General features: G+C 37.8%; 1 protein-coding gene across 2 annotated transcripts in view; it reads right to left on the bottom strand.

Moving 5' to 3' along the window:
* Positions 1-1320: 1320 nt before the first annotated feature.
* LOC131435549 (dopamine receptor 1-like) overlaps positions 1321-22859 on the bottom strand; it is a 306195-nt gene continuing 284656 nt past the window's right edge. For both annotated transcript variants that reach the window (XM_058603563.1, XM_058603571.1), the window contains exons 5-6: positions 16874-17128; positions 1321-8127 (exon numbers count right to left, since the gene is read on the bottom strand). In XM_058603563.1, coding sequence (XP_058459546.1) covers positions 7590-8127; positions 16874-17128 — 793 coding nt within the window. In that variant the 3' untranslated portion in view covers positions 1321-7589. The remainder of the gene's footprint in view (positions 8128-16873; positions 17129-22859) is intronic.

Raw genomic sequence — 22859 nt, 5'->3', positions numbered from 1 at the left:
ACCTATTTCTCAACACGAAAAAATTCCAAAATGTTGTTCGAATGATGCTTTTTATCATGCAAAACATTTGAATTTATTTTGTTGAACGATAATTCTGGAAAAAATTCGCAAAAATGATGATTTTTTTCATCGTTTAGACCTTCCGCCCCCCTTAAACCAAAAGTTTATATAATTTAGTACACAGCTTTGACTCTGAAATTGAGAGAAGACTTTAAGGCTGTGGACCATTTCGCGGATTAGTTTAACTTTTAGTTAAAATTCGACAATCGAGCAGTTATTTTGTTGTTGTCAAAAATAACCCTGCTCGGAAACATGATTATTTTTGACAGTTCGACAATTATTTTCCCACACTGAAAAAAATCTTGCAAAAAAACTCTAATTATTTTGGTGAAAATGACTTATGTGTATTCTATTTTTATTTTTGCTCGGAGTTCTTATGTTCTCTGTATTGCAATTATTATGCCAGTTTAAAATAAACCCAAATAACTTACCAAATGTCAAACTTTGAAATGGGCCGCAGTTTTTATTAAATTTAACTACTAGAAAAAAATAACTGCTCGACTGTCAAATTTTAACTAAAAGTTAAAATAATTAGTAAGTTATCATCTCGGTTTATCTTTCTAGTAGTGATCCAACGCAGCAAAAACTTTTGAAATTTACAAGTGACGCAATTCCACATATGACGCAATTTGATGCGAAAGTAATTCGTGAAATGATTGAATTTTACTAGATTGATTCAAATCAGTGTCAAACTTACCTGTTTCAGCTCTTAAAAAGATGTCATCATGCGTTAAATATCAACTGTAAAAATGAATAATTTTTGACACTCGAATATGTCGGTCTCAGAAGATGTAAATTTACAAGATTTTTTTTAAGTGTGTACAACTAGAAAACAGCGGAGACATCATTATGATTCCAATCGAACTGTCAAAAGCAGTTCCAATTAGCTTGTTACTAATTGCCTAGCATCTCGTTGTTCACCATCAGTGGGGAATATTGACATGCAATAGTGAGTATATAACATTTGTACGAAACGTGAGATTTGCTCACAAAATTTGAGTAAAACTGATGGATGAACTGAATTTTTTGCTATGCAAATAAACAATCCCGAAAATCTCGAACATTGAAAAAGCGCCAACGTTGACAGAACGTTTTTTCTGATTAACTCGTTGCCAGATCTACGATTTTTGTCTCCGCTGATCTATTATTTACTGTATATTAGAATTACTGTGTAATGCTAAAACTTACTTTTGTTGACGTAATAATTTGATCGTCCAAAAAAAATATTTTCTCTAACATTTCTCAGCGCAAACCAATCAATTTTCAAATCAAGCTGCAAATTGTATTTCTCGTTTCTGTATTTGGTTTGTTTTGTTTTTGTTTTATTATCGACAAACTATTCACAACAAAGAACAATCATAGACCTATTTCTGCGTGACTGTGTGTCGGTTTGTTACAATTTGTCCTAATTAATTAAACATTACATTATTCAGCTGGAACTTTGTATCATTCTTCTGTTGTTTTCTTTTTTTGCTATTTTTCACAGTGGATCCCGTTCGTGGAAATGCATTCCCTTTTACAAAATATACGCGTGCTTTTGACGATTTATATCCTTTTGTTTTTCCTTAGTAGTAGGAAAAAGTTTAGACATTTGATTAGTTCAGCTCTTTTGTTTTTCATCAATGGTTGGACGCGGAATAGACGCGCCATCTCTGTATTTGTATTATCTTTTTCCGCCACTCTACAGTAAGTGAATCTAATTAGTAACAGTAGTATCGGTATCTGGTATCTTTTGGATTGTTCACGTTGAGTTTCGTGTGAGCATAATACGAAATTTGTTTGCAGTTTTGATTCAATTGATGTTCTCTATAAATAAATCATTATTTGTTTCTACATTTTCTTTTCAGGTTTAGTTTTCCTTTCACGATTTGTCCGTTAGTTTCTATCAAGTTTACTTTTCACTTCCGGTCACTACACGTACCATTCACTAAATTTATTTCACAGTAGACTTTTTTTTGGTTTTGTTCCACTACTAGTAGTATTCTTACGTACATCACGACGCTCTGGTAAATAAACAATAATCAGTCTTGTTTTCGCATAATTATAGTGTCTCTTGAATGAATGTGTCCTATGTGAGAGTCGATCGTTTATTCGGAATTTTAGTTGTATGTCATTTGAAATGTTTAAAACTTAACAGCTAAACACAGCAGTTGCACTATACTGATAACTATTATCAGTGCTCTTCTTACTACATCCTATGATTAGTGTCAAAGAAATTGCTTCTAACATTAGACGATTAGCTATTTTCATCGTTCTTTCTTTCATTTTGGTATTTGGAATACGATTTGGACCTGTTTAGTGCTAAGGATATGTGAATTTAACTTTTTGCGGAGAAAATGGGTATTACATTACATCGTTTTCTTTCCACAACAATTTGCTAGGGTCATGATTCTCAATTCGAGCGTATTACAACGCTTTCAATCATCATCGATCAGATTAAAAAACGTTTGTCAAATAAACGTGCAGAAAATCAGTGTTGCCGGTAGCTCGCTGATGTGAAGAAACTGATTTGACACTCAAACTGACAGAAGAATTCCTGGAATGGGACGACGGTGAATAACCGCAAGATTATAGCTTCCTACTATCAAATTACGAAAGTGTCCTTCGCGTTTTTTTTTCTGTTTGCAATGGAATCTCGCTGGTTGAACTGCATCGTACGGCTTTCTATACTAAATATGTTCTTTTGGTTTACTCGTTTGAACATCAACAACAGCAAAAACATCAATCTCATTTTGAGCACATTTTTTTCCGAATCACACCGCGCTTGTGGTTTGCCATGGCTTTCACTGGTGCTTTGCTACAATTTCGATAAGTGAGGGATTTTATACTACTTTGCCATCTACAATTGCTAATTTCTCGCAGTGTAGAAAAAAAAATGATTTGAAACGAAATTAAATGTTTGCTTCATTGTACGGAGTGTGTACCGAAAAAAAAATTTGTAGTATTTACATGTTTCGTTTTTTTCCGGACCTGCTTTTCTGAAATGTGTTGATACATTGGAAGGATTTTGGTTTTGGTGTTGCAGTACAGGGAAAACAGTGACCTTTAGGGTTAACATACTTAGATAGATTCCTAGCTATTTACTTTATTTGACTGGGTTCATGCCTTTGGTTTACCTCCTTCATCCGAATTTGACTAGCTTAGTGTTTAGATTGCTTTTTGTTATGGAATCGTGACTATATCTGTGTTTACGTATTAGTGTTTTGTGCGTAAAATTAGTTTTAGTATTTGAACGGTGAGATTGCTGAGTGAGGCACAGTAGCACCAGCTTCACTGCGAGCAGTGATGAGTAAACTCCATAAATTTGTCTTGAGTTTTGTTTTTTTCAACCACACTTCTATAATCAAAACGAAACGAAAATCAAAACCACTTAACTAAGGAAATTTAGTGCGTTAAGATGAAATTAAGTCAATGACAACCAACCTCAATAAGTTTTAGAAAATAACATCGAATCGCGTTTTTGAAAATTAACGTCATACACGAAAATTCCTGTTTAAATGAGAAGCACTCAAGAGCTTTTTTGGTTGAGTGCATGTTCTGTTAGGCTGACAAAAAATTGGCATGTGCAAAACATGCCGCTTTCTCCGGCACAATCTATAAAAATCACAACATAGTGCTGTTGAGTGAGCAATAAGACGATTTTGAAATGAGTAAACTTAGCGAACAAAAGGTTCTGTCACCGGGAAATACAGTCGCTGTTAACTACAAGCAATGTAAAATTCAACTTCTCAAATATATGAAAACTTTGTTATAGACACAGGCATTTGACTGAACAAAACCTATAACGTAGTATACATTCAATTCAATGCAGTTGAACTGTTATTAACAACAACAACAAAAACGTGTGTCTTCGGAATATCTAGAACCATCGCAGTGTCCCTTGAAAATTGTATTATCACATTAAAAAACAAAACCGTGCTCTATGTGGAACACGATAACATATCACATCAGTTTCGAAAAATTGATAAAAACAGTATTTAGATTAATTTATGAATACCAACATAATAATATTATATTCGAAATGTATTAGGTTTAAAGTACTATGTACTGTGGATGCCACGGCGAAGAAAAACTTATGTAATATACCTATGAAATAAACGTATTTATGAAAAGAAAAAGTTTCGAAAATGTCCATATTGTAATAGTTTTTAAGGTGACGATGAATAGAAGCTGGAAAAAATAAATGTAAAAGTATTGGTGAACAATATTTTTTTCATACCATAATAATATTTGTTAAAGTCATGATATTTGTGTGCAGAATGGAATACGGTTGCAAGAACAAAATACTATTCATATTGTAATGGTTTTTAAGGTATTTCGATAAACCGGAAGTCGCAAGTTTGTTTTTCGAAACTTCCTCAAACATCGTTTTATAACACGTACTTATAAGGCGCGTCTCGGAAACACGCATATTGGAATGGTTTTCAATGGCAGTCGAATAACTGGAAGTCAACATCTTTGATTTCAAAACGACCTCAAACATCATTTTGTTATCATTTACTTATCAAACCCGTTCCGAAAATGCTTACTGTAATGGCTTTTAAGGTATTTCGATTATTCGGATTTTGAAGTTAAAAACGACCTCAAAAATCGTTTCATGATATACCGCTTGCATGTTCTTGGTAGAGTCTGCTAGAAGGGTTTGCCGGTGTTCTGGCAGAATTTTGGCAATAATGCATCAGCCGTTTCCGGCAAAGAATTTTGCTTAGCCGTTATTAAAAGTTCTGTTTTTGCCGGATTTTTCCCATACAAGACTCGTACAATACTGGCAGGACCGTTTTGAATCGTTTCTTCTTTGGTTTTATTTTTTCCATTACGAGTTTAAGTAAAGGGCAATAACATAGCTTTTGCACTACCAAACATGATATGCAAAGCTTCTTCTCTTAATATACCAGTATTTTCATTTCATTCACTTGGTTTCAAGACTCGTTTTCATTTTTGGATGTACATGAAGGATTGACGAATATCTTTCAAGATATGACGTGGCGATAGAATTACGCAATTTCGCCTGCAAAATTTTGACAGCTACCGGAATCTTGCCAGCCTCTGCCGGCTGCCAGAATTTCTCACACACCCTGTCAGAAATACTCATATTGTTATGATTTTCATGGAATATAGATTAACTAAAAGTCACCGATTTAAATTTAGGAACGACCTGAAACATCTACTTATCAAGCCTGTTCCGAATATACTTGTTTTGTAACAATTTTCAAGGCGTTTAGAATATCCGAAAGACGCCATCTTGAATTTGGAAACGACGTCAAACAGTTGCCACGTTTTGGTGGTTAAGAGTTATATGGCTTATTTTACCTTTCAGAAACCGTATAAGATTAGTTTTGGCGAAAAATACTGGTATATTTTATCGATCTGGCATTATTAGAAGGTTGAATATTTTTTGACGAAAAAAAAACTAAACTTTTGAATGGTAGCTTATAGTTGAAATCTTAGTTGAGCAAAATTGTGCGCAATAATTGGCTTGACAAATCTTCGGAAGACGATTTTCTTGTAAAACAGTTCACATAAAAGTTAGAACAAAAAGTGACTTTACGAGAGCCACTCTACTTTTACTCCGAAAAAGTTGAATGCAAACAACTTTGGTGAAGACATCAACTGCAACAAAATAATATTTAATAGCGAAAATATTTTTGTCTCGCCATTTCCCGTTTCGGAGCATTGTGCAATATCTAAATTCTTATTGACGATACTGACAACACTTTTTATGCCACCCTGCAGTAATATTAATTTTAACAACTTATACTTGCTTATGTCATTTTTAACCAGCTTGAGGTTGGTACGAAACTGGCTCGGAAAGTGGACTAACAGTTGGACCTAGGACAGGAACCGATCCTGTAATAGGTGATTTCCAATGATTTGCCACAATTGTAGAGAAAACTCTAAGAATTGATTTGGAATTAATATTGAATTGCACAGAGAATTCCGACTGAAAATTCATCGCCCATTTCGGATTTGATTCGGAACTCACTCTGAACTGGATAAACATTTTTGGTAGTGTTATTGCTCTGTAGTTGCAATAACACTAACAAAAATGTTTATCCAGTTCGGAATGAGTTCTTACCCAAATTTGTAAACATTTTCTCATTTTGACAATATTTTTCCTCCAAATAGAACACTATTTTATATGTGCATTCTTCTCTGAAATTCTAAGCGTCGGTTACTATGTTAATGTCTGGAACGTCAAAGCCGTTTTCGCTTGATGCCAAACCTAACCCAGTTTCCACACTAACGGCTGTCAAGCCGTTTGTTAAAAACCAATTCTAGTCAGTTTCGAACCTGATTTTAAAACCCCGTTGCTGAGTGCAAACTTAAAACAGTTTCGGGTAAAGTGGTTACTTGATTAAATTACCTTGGGTCAGTTTCAGTTTTCACAAGCAAAAACGATTTAAATTTCCTTCGAAAAGTTTTCATTTCAATTGGATTGATGTAACGATTCCACCATCCATTGGATTGACATAAGTATTGTTTCTGTTGAGGACCGTTAATTAATTACATTGTTTTGGTATACAGAGTGACGTATTTTCTGTCCATGTTTTGGAAACTAAGTGCATTTTTTCAGCACATAATGAAAGCGAATTTCTAACGCATTTGGGTTTCAATACGCTCAGTTATCTTGACTGAAAAAATAAAAACCTTAGTCACTCATAAGTCAGTAATGAATTAAAAAGTCTGTGCGATATCTCCGCACTACAAAAACAAAGAACATGTGGTGCGTCTCGGTAGATCCGCATAAAAGGAACGTCCGAAGTATGTGAAAAAGATACATTTCTTTAATATCTCTACCAGTTTAGCTAAATTTCACAAAGAAATAGACACAAAATCTAATATCACATGTCGATAGATGTAATATTCTGTCATTACCCAAGAAAACAAAGCAAGCTAGGATTTACGTTACGTGTGAGTTTGTTTCGTTTTTTTTATGTCATTTTCGCTTGATGCAAAACCTAATCCAGTTTCCGCCCTAACTGCTGTCAAACCGTTTATTTGACATTAGTTTCGAACCTAGTTTCAACGTTGTTGAACTGAAAAACTAGTCAATTTCGAACCTGGTTTTTATATCAGGTTTGTTCAAATGATTCACTGTAGAAGTACATCCTGTTTCTGACGTACCGTCTTCGATTTTTCAATGCATAGCTGTGCAATTTTAACTACTAGTACAGCGACTAGATAGCGACAACTCATGCGTATGAGTTCTGCTCGTTTATTCAGGTAGTAACTTTAGCTGTTTGAAAAGCTCTTTAAGCTTAAATACTTCACTAAATAAATAAAATAAATAAAACAAAAGCTTGAACTGAATACAAGTAGTTTACCACAGAACCACAGTTTTGTGCCCTAGTACCCTGACCCAGAAATCTCACCGACCCTTCACAACACAAACGGAAACAAAACATTGGCCTAACCACATCCGTTTTCTTCCACCGAACGGAACGAAAAAGAAATCCTCTTCTATACACTCAGTGTGGGTAGCTGCTCCCCATTTACACCTGGGTGTTGTTGATGTTATTCTAGTAGGGTCAGATGGCCGATACCTGCTCCAGATCAGCCGACGACCGGCCGGAGTTCATGACCACATTCTTGGCCGCGTAGTCCGTCACGTAGCGATCGCTGTGCCGTGGATAGATATTACCCATTTCCTGTCCGCAGCACCAGGCACTGCGCGTCGTCAGGATTCGCTTGAACGCCGCCCGGAACTCGGTGTTGAAGATCGAATAGATGATTGGATTGAACGCCGAGTTGGAGTATCCGAGCCAGGACAGCACCTTGAATGTCTGCGGACCGATGCAGGTCTTGCAGAAGGCGGCAATGATGTTGACGCAGAAGAACGGCACCCAGCAAACCAGGAAGACACCCATGATGACGCCCACCGTGATGGCCGCCTTGTGGTCCGAAACGTGGTACGGTGAGCTGGCCTGATGGGCCAGCTGGCGTAGTTTCAGCTTGTTCTTGTTCGGTTTCGGTCGCCGTATGCTGCGATAGCGTTTTTCGCTGATTTCACCCGGTCGCGTCACCGCTCGTATCGATTTGACGTGCTTCTGGGCGTAGCAGTAGAGCCTGTCGGAGAAAAAAAGAAGAACAAAGTTTGACTTGTTTAGTAATCGCTGTTCATAACATTGCGCTGTCATCGATCAATCAAATTAAGACGTTTTCTGACTCAATGCTGTCATACATGCCGTGAAGCGAGAAACGCGTTTGCTTTCTGAATTCATCGGAAACGGTTCGCCACCTGAGAAATGTTCTGTCACATATTCTGCTACCTTATTAGCAGCCCGACACGATGCGATGTGACAAATTTCCTCGCATTCGTGGCACCAGTAAGGAAATTGAATCTCGTTCGTGACAGGAATTGCAAATGTGAGATTTATGAGCTGGAAGGCATTCGTAGCTGGCAGGAAAATTTCATATTCATGGACTTGGATGGAGAAGGAGGGAATGCCTGGAAGGTTTGTTTTCAATTATTATTCGTGCAAAAAATGACACTGATGGCATCGTTTAACCAAACGGACGGGGAACGGGGAGGTTCGTTGCTTTTGTTTTCGAAATGTCACGGAAATTCGGGCCGCACTTTGTTTCCTGTTCGTTCTCATGCATCAATAATAGCGCATTTGAATCTAAATTTCACTTGAATGTTTGCTTTCAAAGCAGATTTGAATGATTACGGTGTCGGTGTTGTCGTTTATCGTGAGGTCGGTTCTCGTGTTTTCAATAATCGATGCCCTTTCTCAAACTCCAGTTCGTATCTACGTAAGCGTTTTGTATAATTTAAAAGAATAATTATAACAGCACGCATAAAAAGTCGTGTAAATGTATGGCTTCTAAGACCGACCTATTCAAGTGTCAAAATTGAAACAATTCTACAGCTGGTGGGCCGAATATGAGGATACTGTCATAACCAAACAGCAATTCTGGCAGCACTGGAGCTGTCAAAGGCACGAGCATTGTCACTCTTGCCAACTCAACAATAACGAGATGATTTCCGCTACGACAGTGAAAGTATCACTCTATGTAAACCACGAGAATAAACTAGATATAAGAAAATAAAAGCTAGTATACGCGTTCTTATTCATTACGATTCCCGTTCCTGTCGGTCCGCATCCGATTCTTGGTAGTGTTCCGCCCGATTCACAATAGATACCATTCGATTCAGCTCGACGAACTAAGAAAATGTCTGTGTGTTTATGGATTAGATTAAAAAAACACAACGAATTTGAGAAAATCAATGAAATCTTTATTTGGATCGAAATAACGATCAATATAAGGAGTGTATCAAAAATAAGCTATCCACAAATTTTTCTTTCAAATTATGATAAAAAACGATATTTTATTCAAACTAAAAATTCGAACATTTTATCAAACGCTCTTCATCAAGTTCCGGACAAGTGTTGCATCGCATTGTTTTACGCTTGAGCCCAATTTTTTTTGAACTACTGCATCTTCCCAGCTGCCTTACCAGTCTTCTTGAAGACTCTCTTCACGATTGCCCAGTAACGGTCGATGGTTCGAAGCTGAGTGCAATTTGGAGGATTGATATTTTTCTCAACGAAATTTATACCCTTTTCCGCAAGCCCATTGAGAGTGGTTTTGGCATAGTGGGCCGACGCTAAATCCGGCCAAAACAGCGAAGGCGTACTATGCTACTTATATAAAGGCAGCAATCTCTTCTGGAGACACTCAGATCGATAGATTTTTGCATTTATAGTTCCGGTAGTGTTGCCATACCAGTACTTTTCGACCAAATTTCTCCACTTGAATTGACTAGTCCGCATCGCTCACATCCTCCCCACCGACGACAGTAAAGTATTGTGGACCAGGAAGAGTTTTTGAGTCCTCCTTTACATAGATCTCATCGTCCCACAAAACGCATGCATCCGGACACTGCAAAAGACGCGAATACAATTCCCGGGCCCTTGTTGCTGCTCGCTTCTTCTGTTCTATACTTTATTTCGAGATTTTCTGCTTCTTGTAGGTCTTCAGGTGATTTCGCCTCTTGATACGCTGGATCATTCCGACACTCGTTCCGGTTTTTTTTTTGGCTAAATCACGTACTGAGATTGATTTGTTTTTCATGATTAGAGATACCACTTTCTGGTACAGAACCGGGTTTTCTGCCTCTTCTTGGTAGCTCTAAAGAATAGTGTTCCCCAAACTTATTAATGATGGTTTTAACACTGGCATGATGAATTTCAAACCGCTTCGCCAATTTTCGCACTTCTCACTTAGCCATTTGTTCAGAACCTTAATTTTAACTTCCTTTTCAATACGTGACATTTTAAAAACGCAAAATTTCAACCGCACAATCAAGTAAACAAACGAAAGCTGACAGCCAAACGCACAGCATGCTGTGATCTGAGCATAAAAACCATCACAAATACATGCGGAATACATTATTCCAGTGGAATTATTCTACTTAACGCTCTACTGACAAATTACTGGTCTAGAACTTCGAACCTGAACTCTGAATGACCCTGGACTGCAGTGTTGAATTCAATTAATGAAATACAACTTAATTTTGGATCTGAATTCTGTTCCTGGATTTCGATCAGAAGACCCATTCTGGTTCAGAATACTGAATCTAAATTCTGAAACTGTATTCTAAATCTTAAATCCGGCCAGGAATTTCTGAACTGAATTCTGATCTGAATCTGAACAACTATTTCAGTTCCAGAATTCAGTTTCAAAATCAGATCCAAAGTCCAGGTCTCGAATCAATCCTTATCTCAGATCCAGAATTCGGTTTCAAAATCCCGGCTTGGATTCAAGTTCTGAAATTCGGTTTCAGTTCCAGAATTATGGTTCTGGGTGAGAAACCATATTTTAGATCTGGGTTCTGGGAATGAAAAAAAATATCAGGTATTGAATTCTGAAACTGAATTTCAGAACTAAACCCTAGAATTGGATTCTGATCTGGACTGAACGAGTCAACTACGTAGGCAAGACAGAATGAAGCATCCATTAGAAGGGTTGATTTTGTATAATGTTCCCCATTTTGCTCCCATGCAAACGACCAGCAGCAGGATGACGCAATCGCTCTCGTTTATAACGAAACTGGCTTTACGAACGTTCCGCAATTGATTCAAAGTTGAACTAGAACTGGAACTGAGCTCTGGAACCAACCGGAATGATGCACTTACTTCACTTCCTGCGCAGGCTAGAATGAACGAAATATATCAAGTGTAAAGCTCTTTTTTTATATTATTTATTTTACCAGTTATCCTGTTATACTCACCCAGGTACGAGAAAGGCGTCATTCTTTCATAATCGTTGGTACCAAACATTTAGAAAACTTTAATTTTGAATTATTTGTGAATCTATCATACAACTGGAAATGTTATTATAAATTGCTGATCATATTTCCGATGGCATGTATCAGAAATTAGATTAATACGTTAGATACAACAAGAGATATTCACGATCAAAACCTTATCACTCTCTCAGAGGGTAAATTTTGAAAAGGCGCCCCATAGTAAAGTAAGTCGTATTCACGACGAAAAGTGAATTTTTCTCCAACTTTGCCAGCGCCCATTCACCAAATGTTAGACGTTGTAAGTCGATTCAGGATTAAATTATAGACGATTCTGAACAAGTTTAATAATGACAGAAGACACGATTCACGCGTGATTTTTGTGGATACAGAAACAATATAATTCTGGTTTAATACAATCAATGTAGCTGGTTATAATTTCTCCACTAAACGCATAGTAGAAATGGAACGATAGATAACAGTTCTCGTGATGGAATTAACCAGCAAAATGTTCATTATGACATTAGAAAATTTTCGCTCCACTTGCGAAATGGCTCGCTGAAAGAGCATTTCTAATATTTTTTTCAGCTATGTTGTTTTTGAACCCAATATTAAGGATGATTTTTCAAGAGAATACAAATACTGTCAGTTCACATCTGCTTCAATTTTCAAACGATAAGCGTTTTAAACAATGTTGCTTTTTAGACCGTCACATACATGAAACGTCTAGTTAAATATTGCAAATCAATTTCTGGATCAATATTTGGATTATTTGGATTAAACAGGCACTCCTATTCTGCCCGAACGCATTCCGAAATGGTTATCCGATTTGAACGAGACGAACCATTTCTCACCGGAAAGTTCTTAGATTGATATCTCCGATTTCTAATTTTGGTAAGCCCAAACTTCAACGGCAAGTAGTCATTTAACACCTAAGACAAGGGTCGACATTTGCTTGCTTCCCGCTGTCTTTCCGGATGGCCAACGAGTAACTTTTAACGGAAGGAACGAATCTCCGCAGTATGAAGCAACAGTGAAGGATTGTTGGATAATTGGAGGATAAAATTTATGTTGAATAATTGGCCCGGTTTTCGTCCGAGTCCATGAGCCAATATCAGCAAAACTGGTAACCCCATTCCGTAGTAAAATGTTGAAAATTGCTCATTAGAGTGAAAATATTAAATCACCTCCACTTAGTCGTGACTGACCGAGAATGTTATGGCTAGGAGCCGGGCTCCGGTTGTTGTTGTTGTAGTATTACAAACAGCAAGGGTTAACTATGTAATTGGATGCTATAAATAATAACGGGTGGAGTTTGAGCTAGCTCTTTTGTCTTCAATCTTATTGTATGGTAAGCTGCTGACAGATACAAGTGTTAATATCTGGCTATGAATTTCCTAGGAACTACCGTATGAGCTGTAGAGCAAGTTTGATAATACTTGTAGTGGGTGAAAACGAGAACACGAGCAATATTTGATATGGGGACTGTTCCGTGCGGGATCTGCGAAGAGTGTCCTTTGTATGTTTGGCATCAAGCTCCCATCACACATGCCCAATGTGCACATTAGTTACCGGGTCAAGCACGTTCGATTGGTTCCTTGAAGTGGCTGTTATCTCAAGTAAGTGTCATTCAGTTTTTACTACGATACGGATTCGAACGCATTCGTGCGAAGAATTCTTCCTTCGAACAAGGATATGTGTAGCGATGAGGCAGCCAAAAACAAAGTAAGTCACAGTCAGTATTCGTACAGGTGTAAAAATCGACAGCTAGAAAGTTTATTGTGATTCTTGTCCGGACAGAAGTGTCTCTCACTTTATCAGAAGTGGTTCAATAAACAGACTGACGTAGGTTCTATATAATTTCATAATATTTCTTGGGAATAAAAGACTTTAGCTGTGGAAAGATTAGTGAGGATATTAAGAACAGCAACAGAAAACACTCTCTAGATCAAGAAAATTTCGAACCTCTTCGAACTGAACTGATTCCGTCAAGAGCGATTATCTCACATCTGCTAGTCGTTTGCATTGGTGAAAAACAACGAAAAGAGGACAACGGTGGGGAGCATCACACAAAATCAGCCATTCTAGTGGCTCTAAAAGTTTTCTAAAGAACTATTAGGATTTATTCTTCGCAAATCGAAGGTAAATATCCTCAGTGTAGTGCAAATCTAGAACAGTTTGGTTAGATTTGTGCACTTTTCGCTGTGTGAAATTCACAGTAATCGAGATCAAGCGAAGACTACTTTGTTTTTTCGAAAAATGTGAAAAAGGGAATGCTTGCATAATTTATACAATTGATCAACTAATTGATATTCGGAAGTGTCAAGGAACATGTCAGTTGTTTTCGTATTCACGACATCCAGTTATGTCTCTGTCACTACCCACCCGCCTTTTTATCGTTCGTATATAGAGATTTTTCGGCTCCGAAAACTTGTCTAAAATTGGTTTCTAGTTTTTGTTTTTTTTTTTGAAATGAAATATTTCACTTTGGTGGCATAATTCGTTCTAGGATGCACATCGTTTCTTAGAACCGAATGCAAACATTTTGTCATTGAATATAACGAAATTATTTTATTGTAGGCTCGGTAATCAATAAAGCAATGTGGTATCTTGACTAATCAGATGAGTCTCAACTGCCTTGTTTTGGGTTCGTGTTACTACACGGAAAAGCCAGCGATCGCAAAACAACTAAAATATTAGTTGTTTTTTCTGATTTTGATTGGTTAAAATTTGGTACAACTAATCGACTGTTGTTTTAACTAATCTGTCATTTTTGATTTATCGTGCTGGCAACTTAGCAACGACACCCAACAAGTAATGAAACGTTTCAGTGGAGCAATGCCAAACACCCCGAGCGAACAATGAAACGTTTCAATGAGATGTCACTCGTGCAATTGAGCAAAGACACAATCCCAGCAAAGTTACTTGTATGCATGAAAGCAAAAAAATGTCTCAGTTGTTTCAACTAATTATTCAGTTATTTGAACTTGAAACGCCAATTGCAATAAATATTTTTTACTGTTAGCTAATCGTTCACTGCTTGAACAACGAAATTTTACCTAATTATCTGCTTATATCTTTATCACTAAACTCACAAAGGACATGGAAATGAACTAAAAGATTACAATTCTCAAAAGGGAACTCACCAGATAAATGGTCACAGGGAATAAGGAAATTTTTCCTTCACTTGCAGAATGGCTCGCTGGTAAACCTAATGCTACAGATACACTTTCAAGAAAATGCAAATAGTACCACTTCACTTTAGCAACAAATTTTTAAGCGTTAAGCGGTTTTAATAACATTGACATGAACTGTCCTAGAATACATTACTCTCAGATGAAATTAATACATTTATACTGTTGGAATATCTATTTAACACATGGAAAACTTGTTTTACAATTAACTGATACATTCTACTGCATACTTTCACTTACATAAAACGACCACTACGTAACTAACATAAATGACGTTCATTTACCATTGGAAATTTTTCAATATGAAACGCTTCTGGTGAAATGAAGAGGTTTTTTGTTTTGCCGTTTGCTGTCTTCGCTCGCCGCCAAGTGACAGCATTTGAATACAACAATTTCGGTTACCTGAATGGTTATGTCAAAATCAACAGATATGTTAGTTAAATCAACAACATTTTAGTTGAAACAACCAGGGCGTGAAACAACAATTGGAATATTGTAAATTTGTGATCTGCGGGTTCTCCGTGTACAATGAATTGGAAGATTATCCCATCTAAGATCCTTGCATAGCAACGTGTCCACCTAACAACGCTTCAAAAGCTTCAATTCTCCTGTCATGATACTTAAAAGCAAGAAAAAAAAGAAAGAAGTGTTAGAACAAACAACTTGTAGGCTTCATTGTAGGCAGAAAAGTTTACCCCACAGAGCTGGAGATGATGACGGCGGCGGCGTCGATGACAGCCTTCATTTTCAGGCAAAACGTCAACCGTACCGGTGGGAGGGGGTAAATGGCTGGTCGGTTAGATTAAGTTGTGAGCCCGGTAGCTACTTGACGGGTTAAAGTAAATAGAGCGTATCATAGTGGTGCCAGTCGGAAGTTAACCTTTCTCACTTTCACACACACCCGAAAGACTCAGTTTGATAGAATCTAGAAACCGTAGGCTTTCGAAAGGATCGGAAGCGGTAAGTGACGTGATTGATTTTTCCCCGAAACCCTCGTCGATGTTTTGGGAAAATGGGCACAGTTTTAGCTTTAATTAGACAACTGGCATTAACTTTTTACGAGGGTGATGATGAAGATGACAATGAACTCTCGGAGGCTCCCGTTTTGATCTGATTGGAAAAGGGATTAAGCGAAGGTGTGGTTGAATAAAACAAGAAGTTTTCGTTAGCGAAGCTAGTGATGGAATGATCTACTTTGATATTTGCGACGCTTCGGTGGGTGTGAGAATTTTTGTTTGGAATAGTGTAGAATAGGCCGAGATCATGGCTTGCTCGGTTCACCATGAAATCCCCTCGGCCTCGAAGAAAAAAAAAATTACTGGATTGAAAAAGCTTAAACTTCCATCTCGCTGTCACGAAGCTTCGCTCTTGGGTAACGAATGACAGAATAGCATATTTCTAACTCGTAGCCGTAAACTGTATTCCAGGCGGCCTTCGCTTCTTTTCAGAAAATACGATTAACTTGGTGTAAAAAGCGGTAGAAATGTACCTCCTGAGCAGAGGATTTTCTCACCTCGCCGTCCTTTCTTTTTTTTATTTTTTCTCCATCGGTCGGGGGTCTCCACTGGAAGCAGAAAGGCAGGCATGTGTAACAAAAAAAAAAAAAAAAAACGCAACGGCGATTGCTTGCTGGGGGGGATAGACTTATCACGCCTTTTTTGCTTCCTGGTGCAACGTCCTCCCGTCGCGGTGATACAAGAGGATCTATAAGTCTTAGTGGGTACCGAGTGAAAGGATTACGAACGATTTTCCGTCCGTCCGCCCATTCGTTTCGAACATTTACTTCGGCCTCTGTGATCAACATTGGAGGACAAAAAGGTGGGGAGTGGCGACCTGACAGCGTTTCCAATTAAAAAAGATATAATAGAGTCACACTGCCATCACTGCTCTATTCGCCGGTGTTTGCGCCCGTTTCGAGCTCTATCGAGTGGTGATATATTATCTAGCGGCTTGGCAGGGAAACAAATCTGTTTTTCTGTTCCCCGTGGCTCTCATATACACACACACGGAAAACTCGGGTCAAATCGTGGACAAAATTATATCGCGCCGGCTAGTAATAGGATTGTGCCTTAATGTGTTTCGAAAACGGTATCATCCTGGTTTAATTTCCACTACCTTGTGTAGAAAGGAGAAATCTGTGTTTTGGTCACGATTTTACGATTCCTACTTCAATGTGCGACCACATCCCGGTGATTTAGGCAGGCTGATTTATATCCATCTGTTCGGGAACTGAGATTGAACCATTTGTCGGATGATTGTGCGTATTTTTCAACGAAACAACACCAACAAACTATGATTGAATGGGTAAGACTTTCGGTTTGACTTTTCGCAACAAAAAAACAAATGCATCCATTGTTGAACTCACCTGCAGTAGATCCCGATCATAACTATACAAGGTACATAGAAACTTATACAACTAGAAACGACGGCATAGGTTGGCGTCAGGTCCAGGGCGCACGTTTCGTACTTGACGCCGTTGATGATGAGCGAGGTGTCCGTCTCGTCCCGCTTGTCCCGGTGCAGATCCAGGGAGATCGGCACGAACGACACTAGCGCCGCCAGCAGCCAGATGACGACGATGGTTCCGATGGCGACTCGACGCGTCACCCAGCGCCCGTACCTGGAAGGAATGCATTCATTAGTTTTGAAAGGGGGAAAGTTCAATAGAATGCAGGTTGAATGAAACCAAAGACTTCATATTAACAAGATATCCAGTTCTCATAGTTCTCGAACAAATTATTGGCAACATCCTCTTTTTGCGAGCATGGCGCCCTCAGGCGAGTCCGCATCGAATTTCGCGCATAGAAGTTGGGGAGAGAAATGTCAAATTCGTGCGCGCCAAAATAGCAGCACTGTGCACCCATACAATTGACATGATATGTTGAAGGTGATGCCGTGCGATGGCGTTGCTGAACGGAAGATTGGTTTCGCTCCAAGCTGACAGGGTCTGATGAAACCGTCCGCGTAATAACCTTTCACGGTGTATAGCAACATTGGGCCAAATTGCGCGTTGATTTCGCTTCTGGAAATTGAACTTTGGGTAATTAATTTATATTCGAAATTTCAATTATGAATGCTCGTATCTAGGTCATTGCCTTGTAATCAGAAAAGGGTAGTTGTGATAAAATAAGCCGATTGAATATGGAATGGTTTTGATCGCCTTTCAAACTGCAATTTATTATTGATGAAAAGCCTAGGTGGGTCGTGTTCTCTATATGACACAATTCTAGTGAAGAATCCCATCAGTGATTCTTTTGATATATGGCATGTATTTCGAAAATTTTGATGATTGACGTAGAACTGCATTCGAGATGTGTAGAGATATTAACGGATTTGATACCGTCCGTCATGAAAACGGACCATTCGGTTTCTGAAGATTAGTTTGTATTCTAGGAATTAGAGCGGAAGTTTAAGACAGTTTTCTATAACAGTTCTTTACGTTACTTTTGGGGCCCTGAAAAGGCTTTGGAGTCCACGGAAAGATTATTTTATTACGTATGTTTACGTTTGTATTCCAGGAAAAAAGATGCCAGTAAAAGTCATTTGAGAGTTTGTTATTGTCTTTTGCGAATTGAATTGCATCCAACTCTTTATAAAACTGGATGTAAACAACATTATTCGTCTTATTGCATTGAAGTAAATGCACACGTTTAATGTCAAGATGCATTTGGTCGTCAAATGGTGAGATAACTAAGTCCTCACAAGTCCCTATCTCATGCCTCCCCGAGCGTCTATGATGACATTTGGTCAATAGAACGGCGTCGACTGGGTGCTATCGCCTTCTGCGTTAGTAGCAGAATGAGAGGGTGCGAAATGGCTTGTAGGTTGAAGCCCATCCTAAAGTGCAATGTTTATCATAGTATATTGTAACATATAATTCTGTCGTTTATTACATCATGTATTATTAGTATTATTTTTATTATGAGAAGAGCGTAACTTACACTGCGACATTAACTGTTATATTATATCATAGCATATTGTTTCATATATTATCGTCTTACACTATTTTAGGTTATTATGGTATTATACTGCATTGCATCATAGCATATTATATTATATAATTATATTATATTTTATGATATTATATTATATTGTATTCTACTATATTATGTTATATTGTATTATGTTGTATTATATTATATTATATTATATTATATTATATTATATTATATTATATTATAGGGTTTATTATGAGTAGTACTACGTACCTCTGCGCAAAATATAAATTTGTTTTCCTTATAAGTTATCATTATCATTATCAGTTATATTAAAGTAATCTTTTAACTAACTATCAAGGTCGTCACAAGGTGAGCTTGGTCCTCACTGGTTCCTGTTTCATGCCTACACGTGTGTCTGTGGTGACAATTGGTCGATGGAATGCGTTGAGGGCAGAATGAGAGCATGAGAAATGACATATAAATTCAAGTAATATAATATCATAGCATATCGCAACATATCATTTTATTTATTATATAATTCATTGTACTATATTAGATTCGTTTTTTATTATTATTTTCATTATTATATTTACTGTTATTATTATTAATTTGTCATCAATAATAATAACATATATTATTTTTATAGATGTGGATATTATTATTGTTATTAGAAGAGAAATATTCTACTTCCTGCAGTATTGCGAAGATAGAAGAGCATAACTGACACTCTACACTAAATGTTATTTTATATATTGTTTTATGATATATTATATTATATTGTATGACATTGTATTATATTATATTAAATTAAAATATATTATATTATATTATGTTATATTGTATTATTTTGTAATCTATTATATCTTTTCATGTTATATTAATTTCATTACACTATGTTTCATTGTATTTTTCAATATAAAACATTTTGCACGGGGTCGAAAAGGGTAGGGAGCATCAGGGCATCGGACGAATTGACGACTGGACGAGGGATTGTGGATAGCCAGCCCAAGTCACTTGAAGGAAACTTGTTTCCTTCTGAAGGTTTGAAATGAGTCTGACGCGCCCTTCTCAAACAAACCATCAGGCGGGTTCAAGCATGTATAGCGATATGCTTCATCCATGCACTGGATATTATGGTTGGAAGAGCATCTTTTATTCCCGCGGAATACGAGTAAGTGACTCTACTTACGTATCCGCCCAACCCTTTTTGCTCGCTTTTCGGTAACAGCTATAGTAAGAAGGTGAATGGATGAGTCATATCGGGGCTACTGTAAGTCTACCCGCATCCACTGGCAAGTCCTTGAACTGATGGTGGCTTCACTTCACATCACATCACATCACATCACGTTTAATGTCAAGATGCATTTGCTCCTTAAGCAAACCTTCAAGTTCTCGTATCGAAGGTCGAATTTTGCACTGCCTGAAGTCAACAACAATTGTATTCTTTCGTGTCGGCGGTGGCTTTTGTTCGTTTGGTTCACTCATTTCGAGGTCGTTCTATTGTTCACTACACAATACTGTACTTGTATTCTTCCGTCCCGAACGTAAGCGGTTTTGTTATATCGACTGACTTGGATGAGATGTTAAAGCGAACTGACAGTTGTTCTTGTTTTCATATTATTCACGCTCGAAAATGTCTGTTTATGTGCCCAATTCTCGCCATTTGCGGGAAGTTTTACTTTTCTGTTACAATTCGAAAAAAAAATGCAGCTGAAGCGCATCGAGTGCTCTCAGAACCTTATGGTGATATTGCTCTGAGTAGAAGAACGTGTCGGGAGTAGTTTTAACGTTTTAAAAATGGTGATTTCGATGTCGAAGACAAACATGGTGGTGGAAGAGAAAAAAAACCTTTAAAGATGAACAACTAGAAGCATTGCTTGATGAAGATTCAGGCCAAATCCAAAAAGAGCTTGCAGAATCGTTAGGAGTGAGTCAGTAAGCCATTTCAAAACGTTTAAAGGCCTTGGGCATGATTCAGAAAGAAGGAAACTGGGTGTCGTACGAGTTGAAACCGAGGAACATCGAGCGCCGTCTATTTGTATGTGAGCAACTGCTTCAAAGACAAAATCGTAAGGGGTTTTTACATCGAATCGTAACCGGTGATGAAAAGTGGGTTCGATACGATAATCCTAAACGCAGAAAATCGTGGGGAAAGCCCGGGTATGCTACTTCGGTTATAAATTATATTTGGTGGGATCAACTAGGTGTGATTTACTACGCAACTGATGCGCCTTAGTCGCACGCTAAAAGAAAAGCGGCCACAATATCAAGAGCGACATGACAAAGTCATCCTCCAACGTGACAATGCTCGGTCTCACGTCGCAAAAGTGGTCAAAAAGTACCTGGAAACGCTGAAATGGGAAGCCTTGCCCCACCCGCCGTATTCCCCAGATGTCGCCCCTTCCGACTTTCACCTATTCCGTTCGATGGCACACGGCCTGGCAGATCAACATTTTCAATCCTTCGAAGAGTTGGAAAAATGGATTGCTTCATGGATAGCGTCAAAAGAGGACTCCTTTTTCGAGCCAAGACCCGAAGATTGCCGGAAAGATGGGAGAAAGTTGTCGCTAGCAACGGACAATACTTTGAATAATACATTTGTTAGCACTTTTTCGCAATAAAGCTTTTAATTTTGGAAAAAATGGAAGCAAAGTTGATAAAAAAGCAAAAGATTTTTTTAGTTGTCTCAAAAAATAACTAATGTCGTTTTCACTTGATGCCAAACCTAACCCAGTTTCCACCCTAACTGCTGTCAAATCGTTTGTTTGAAGCTAGTTTCGAACCTGATTTTTATATCAGGTTTGCTCAAATATTCATTGCTAAGTGCTAAGTGTTTGTTTGATGATACAACCCTGGGTCAGTTTCAGTTTTTTTAAAGCGAAAACGACGTAAGTAAAATCAGAATATTAACTATTTTTTTCGCCATAGTGCTGATTTCGGTCTTTCCGTGTGGAACCTTATTTCAATGCTCGTTCGCGGCAAACAATTTATAAAAGTTCAGCTTGGAGTTATTTTTCTATATTTAATAGCACTGAAAATTTGATCATAAATTGCTGAACATATTCCCGATTGTATGAAGAATAAATTATGTTGCTGTGTTCGGTACAACAGGAGATACTCACGTCTAGCAAAGAGTGAATTTTCGAAAGGCGCCCCAAAGTAAAGTAAGACCTATTCGCGTCAAAAATATTATAATGGTTTGAATCACCAACGAAAAGAATAAATTAAGCGCGAGAGTACTCATTTACTGTACCGTACCACAAAAAAGGAAAAGAGTTTCAAAACGTGACATAGAAAACGTAACAAACGCACCGTCTGAAATCTCATCAAACCGACACTAAAGGCTCCATTCTCCTGCCACTATCTCTCAACTAACCAGAGCCGCTTTCAGCTATACAAATTTGCCGACCATACAATGGAATTCGTAATGACGGACGATTTTCAGCTCTAGCAGTTTCCAAAGTATTCGGAAGAGCTGGTTTTTATTCTGCTACCAAAATAGCTACCTAACTCACACACACACACGCGTTCACACCCATGCATAGTTCGAGTCTCGGGATCCATAGAAGTTTGGAACAATCCAGTCGGTAGGAATGGAATTCTACTCGGATGCGCTTCATGGCGTGTTACTTCCGGTGTGCGTTCGGATGTGGATGAGGATGAGGCGATGGTGTTTGAACCATGTCCTGTGTGTACGGATATCACACTGGTGAGACACAACAACCACGGGCAAAGTTTAACCAAAGCCTTTCCCGATATCGGTTCCTACGCGCATCTCCTGATGAGTGCTGCCTGGCGATAGATATGAGTTTGATGTTGCTATTAATAAAAGCATGCGAAATTGAAAATCGAGAGTTCGTAGCAGAATCGGCAGCAAATTCCAATATATTTTTAGTCCACATTAAAATATGTGTTTGCCATGCCGAAACATCCATAAGCTTTTCCTAGAAAAATGGTGAATCGATTGATCCATTCGCTTACATAATAGTCGTCAATATTATCGTGAATTACGTTAATACTCCGAACATTTTTTTTTCTCTCTTAACATCATGTCACTTTTCCAATTTCCGACGACAGTTTCTCGGATCAACTAGCAAACAGCGTACTGGAACAAACAAAAAAAATCGGATGAGCCTGTTTCGAAAAGTCCAACGAAAATGTTAACAATCAATTAGTGATTTGTTTTGGACCTTCTCCGAAGCTTTTATTTTTTCCTGAAGGTAATAATCAATCAGCTCATATTTTCCGTAGATTCATAAGCTAGTGAAACGGAAATTCCCAAAAACTACTTTCAAAAAAAAAAAAAAAAAAAATGTAGCAACTCATAGCTCAAGCATAAGCACAGTGAAAATGTTTTCCCCGAACGAATCGTCGGCAACTGCATGCATTGCCAAGCGAACTCGGAACAAACGG

Source organism: Malaya genurostris, chromosome 1 (assembly GCF_030247185.1).
Source record: "Malaya genurostris strain Urasoe2022 chromosome 1, Malgen_1.1, whole genome shotgun sequence".
NCBI classification, from domain to species: Eukaryota; Metazoa; Arthropoda; class Insecta; order Diptera; family Culicidae; genus Malaya; species Malaya genurostris.
Note: the sequence above shows the minus strand (reverse complement) of the source record. Positions and strands in the feature narration are given on the sequence as shown.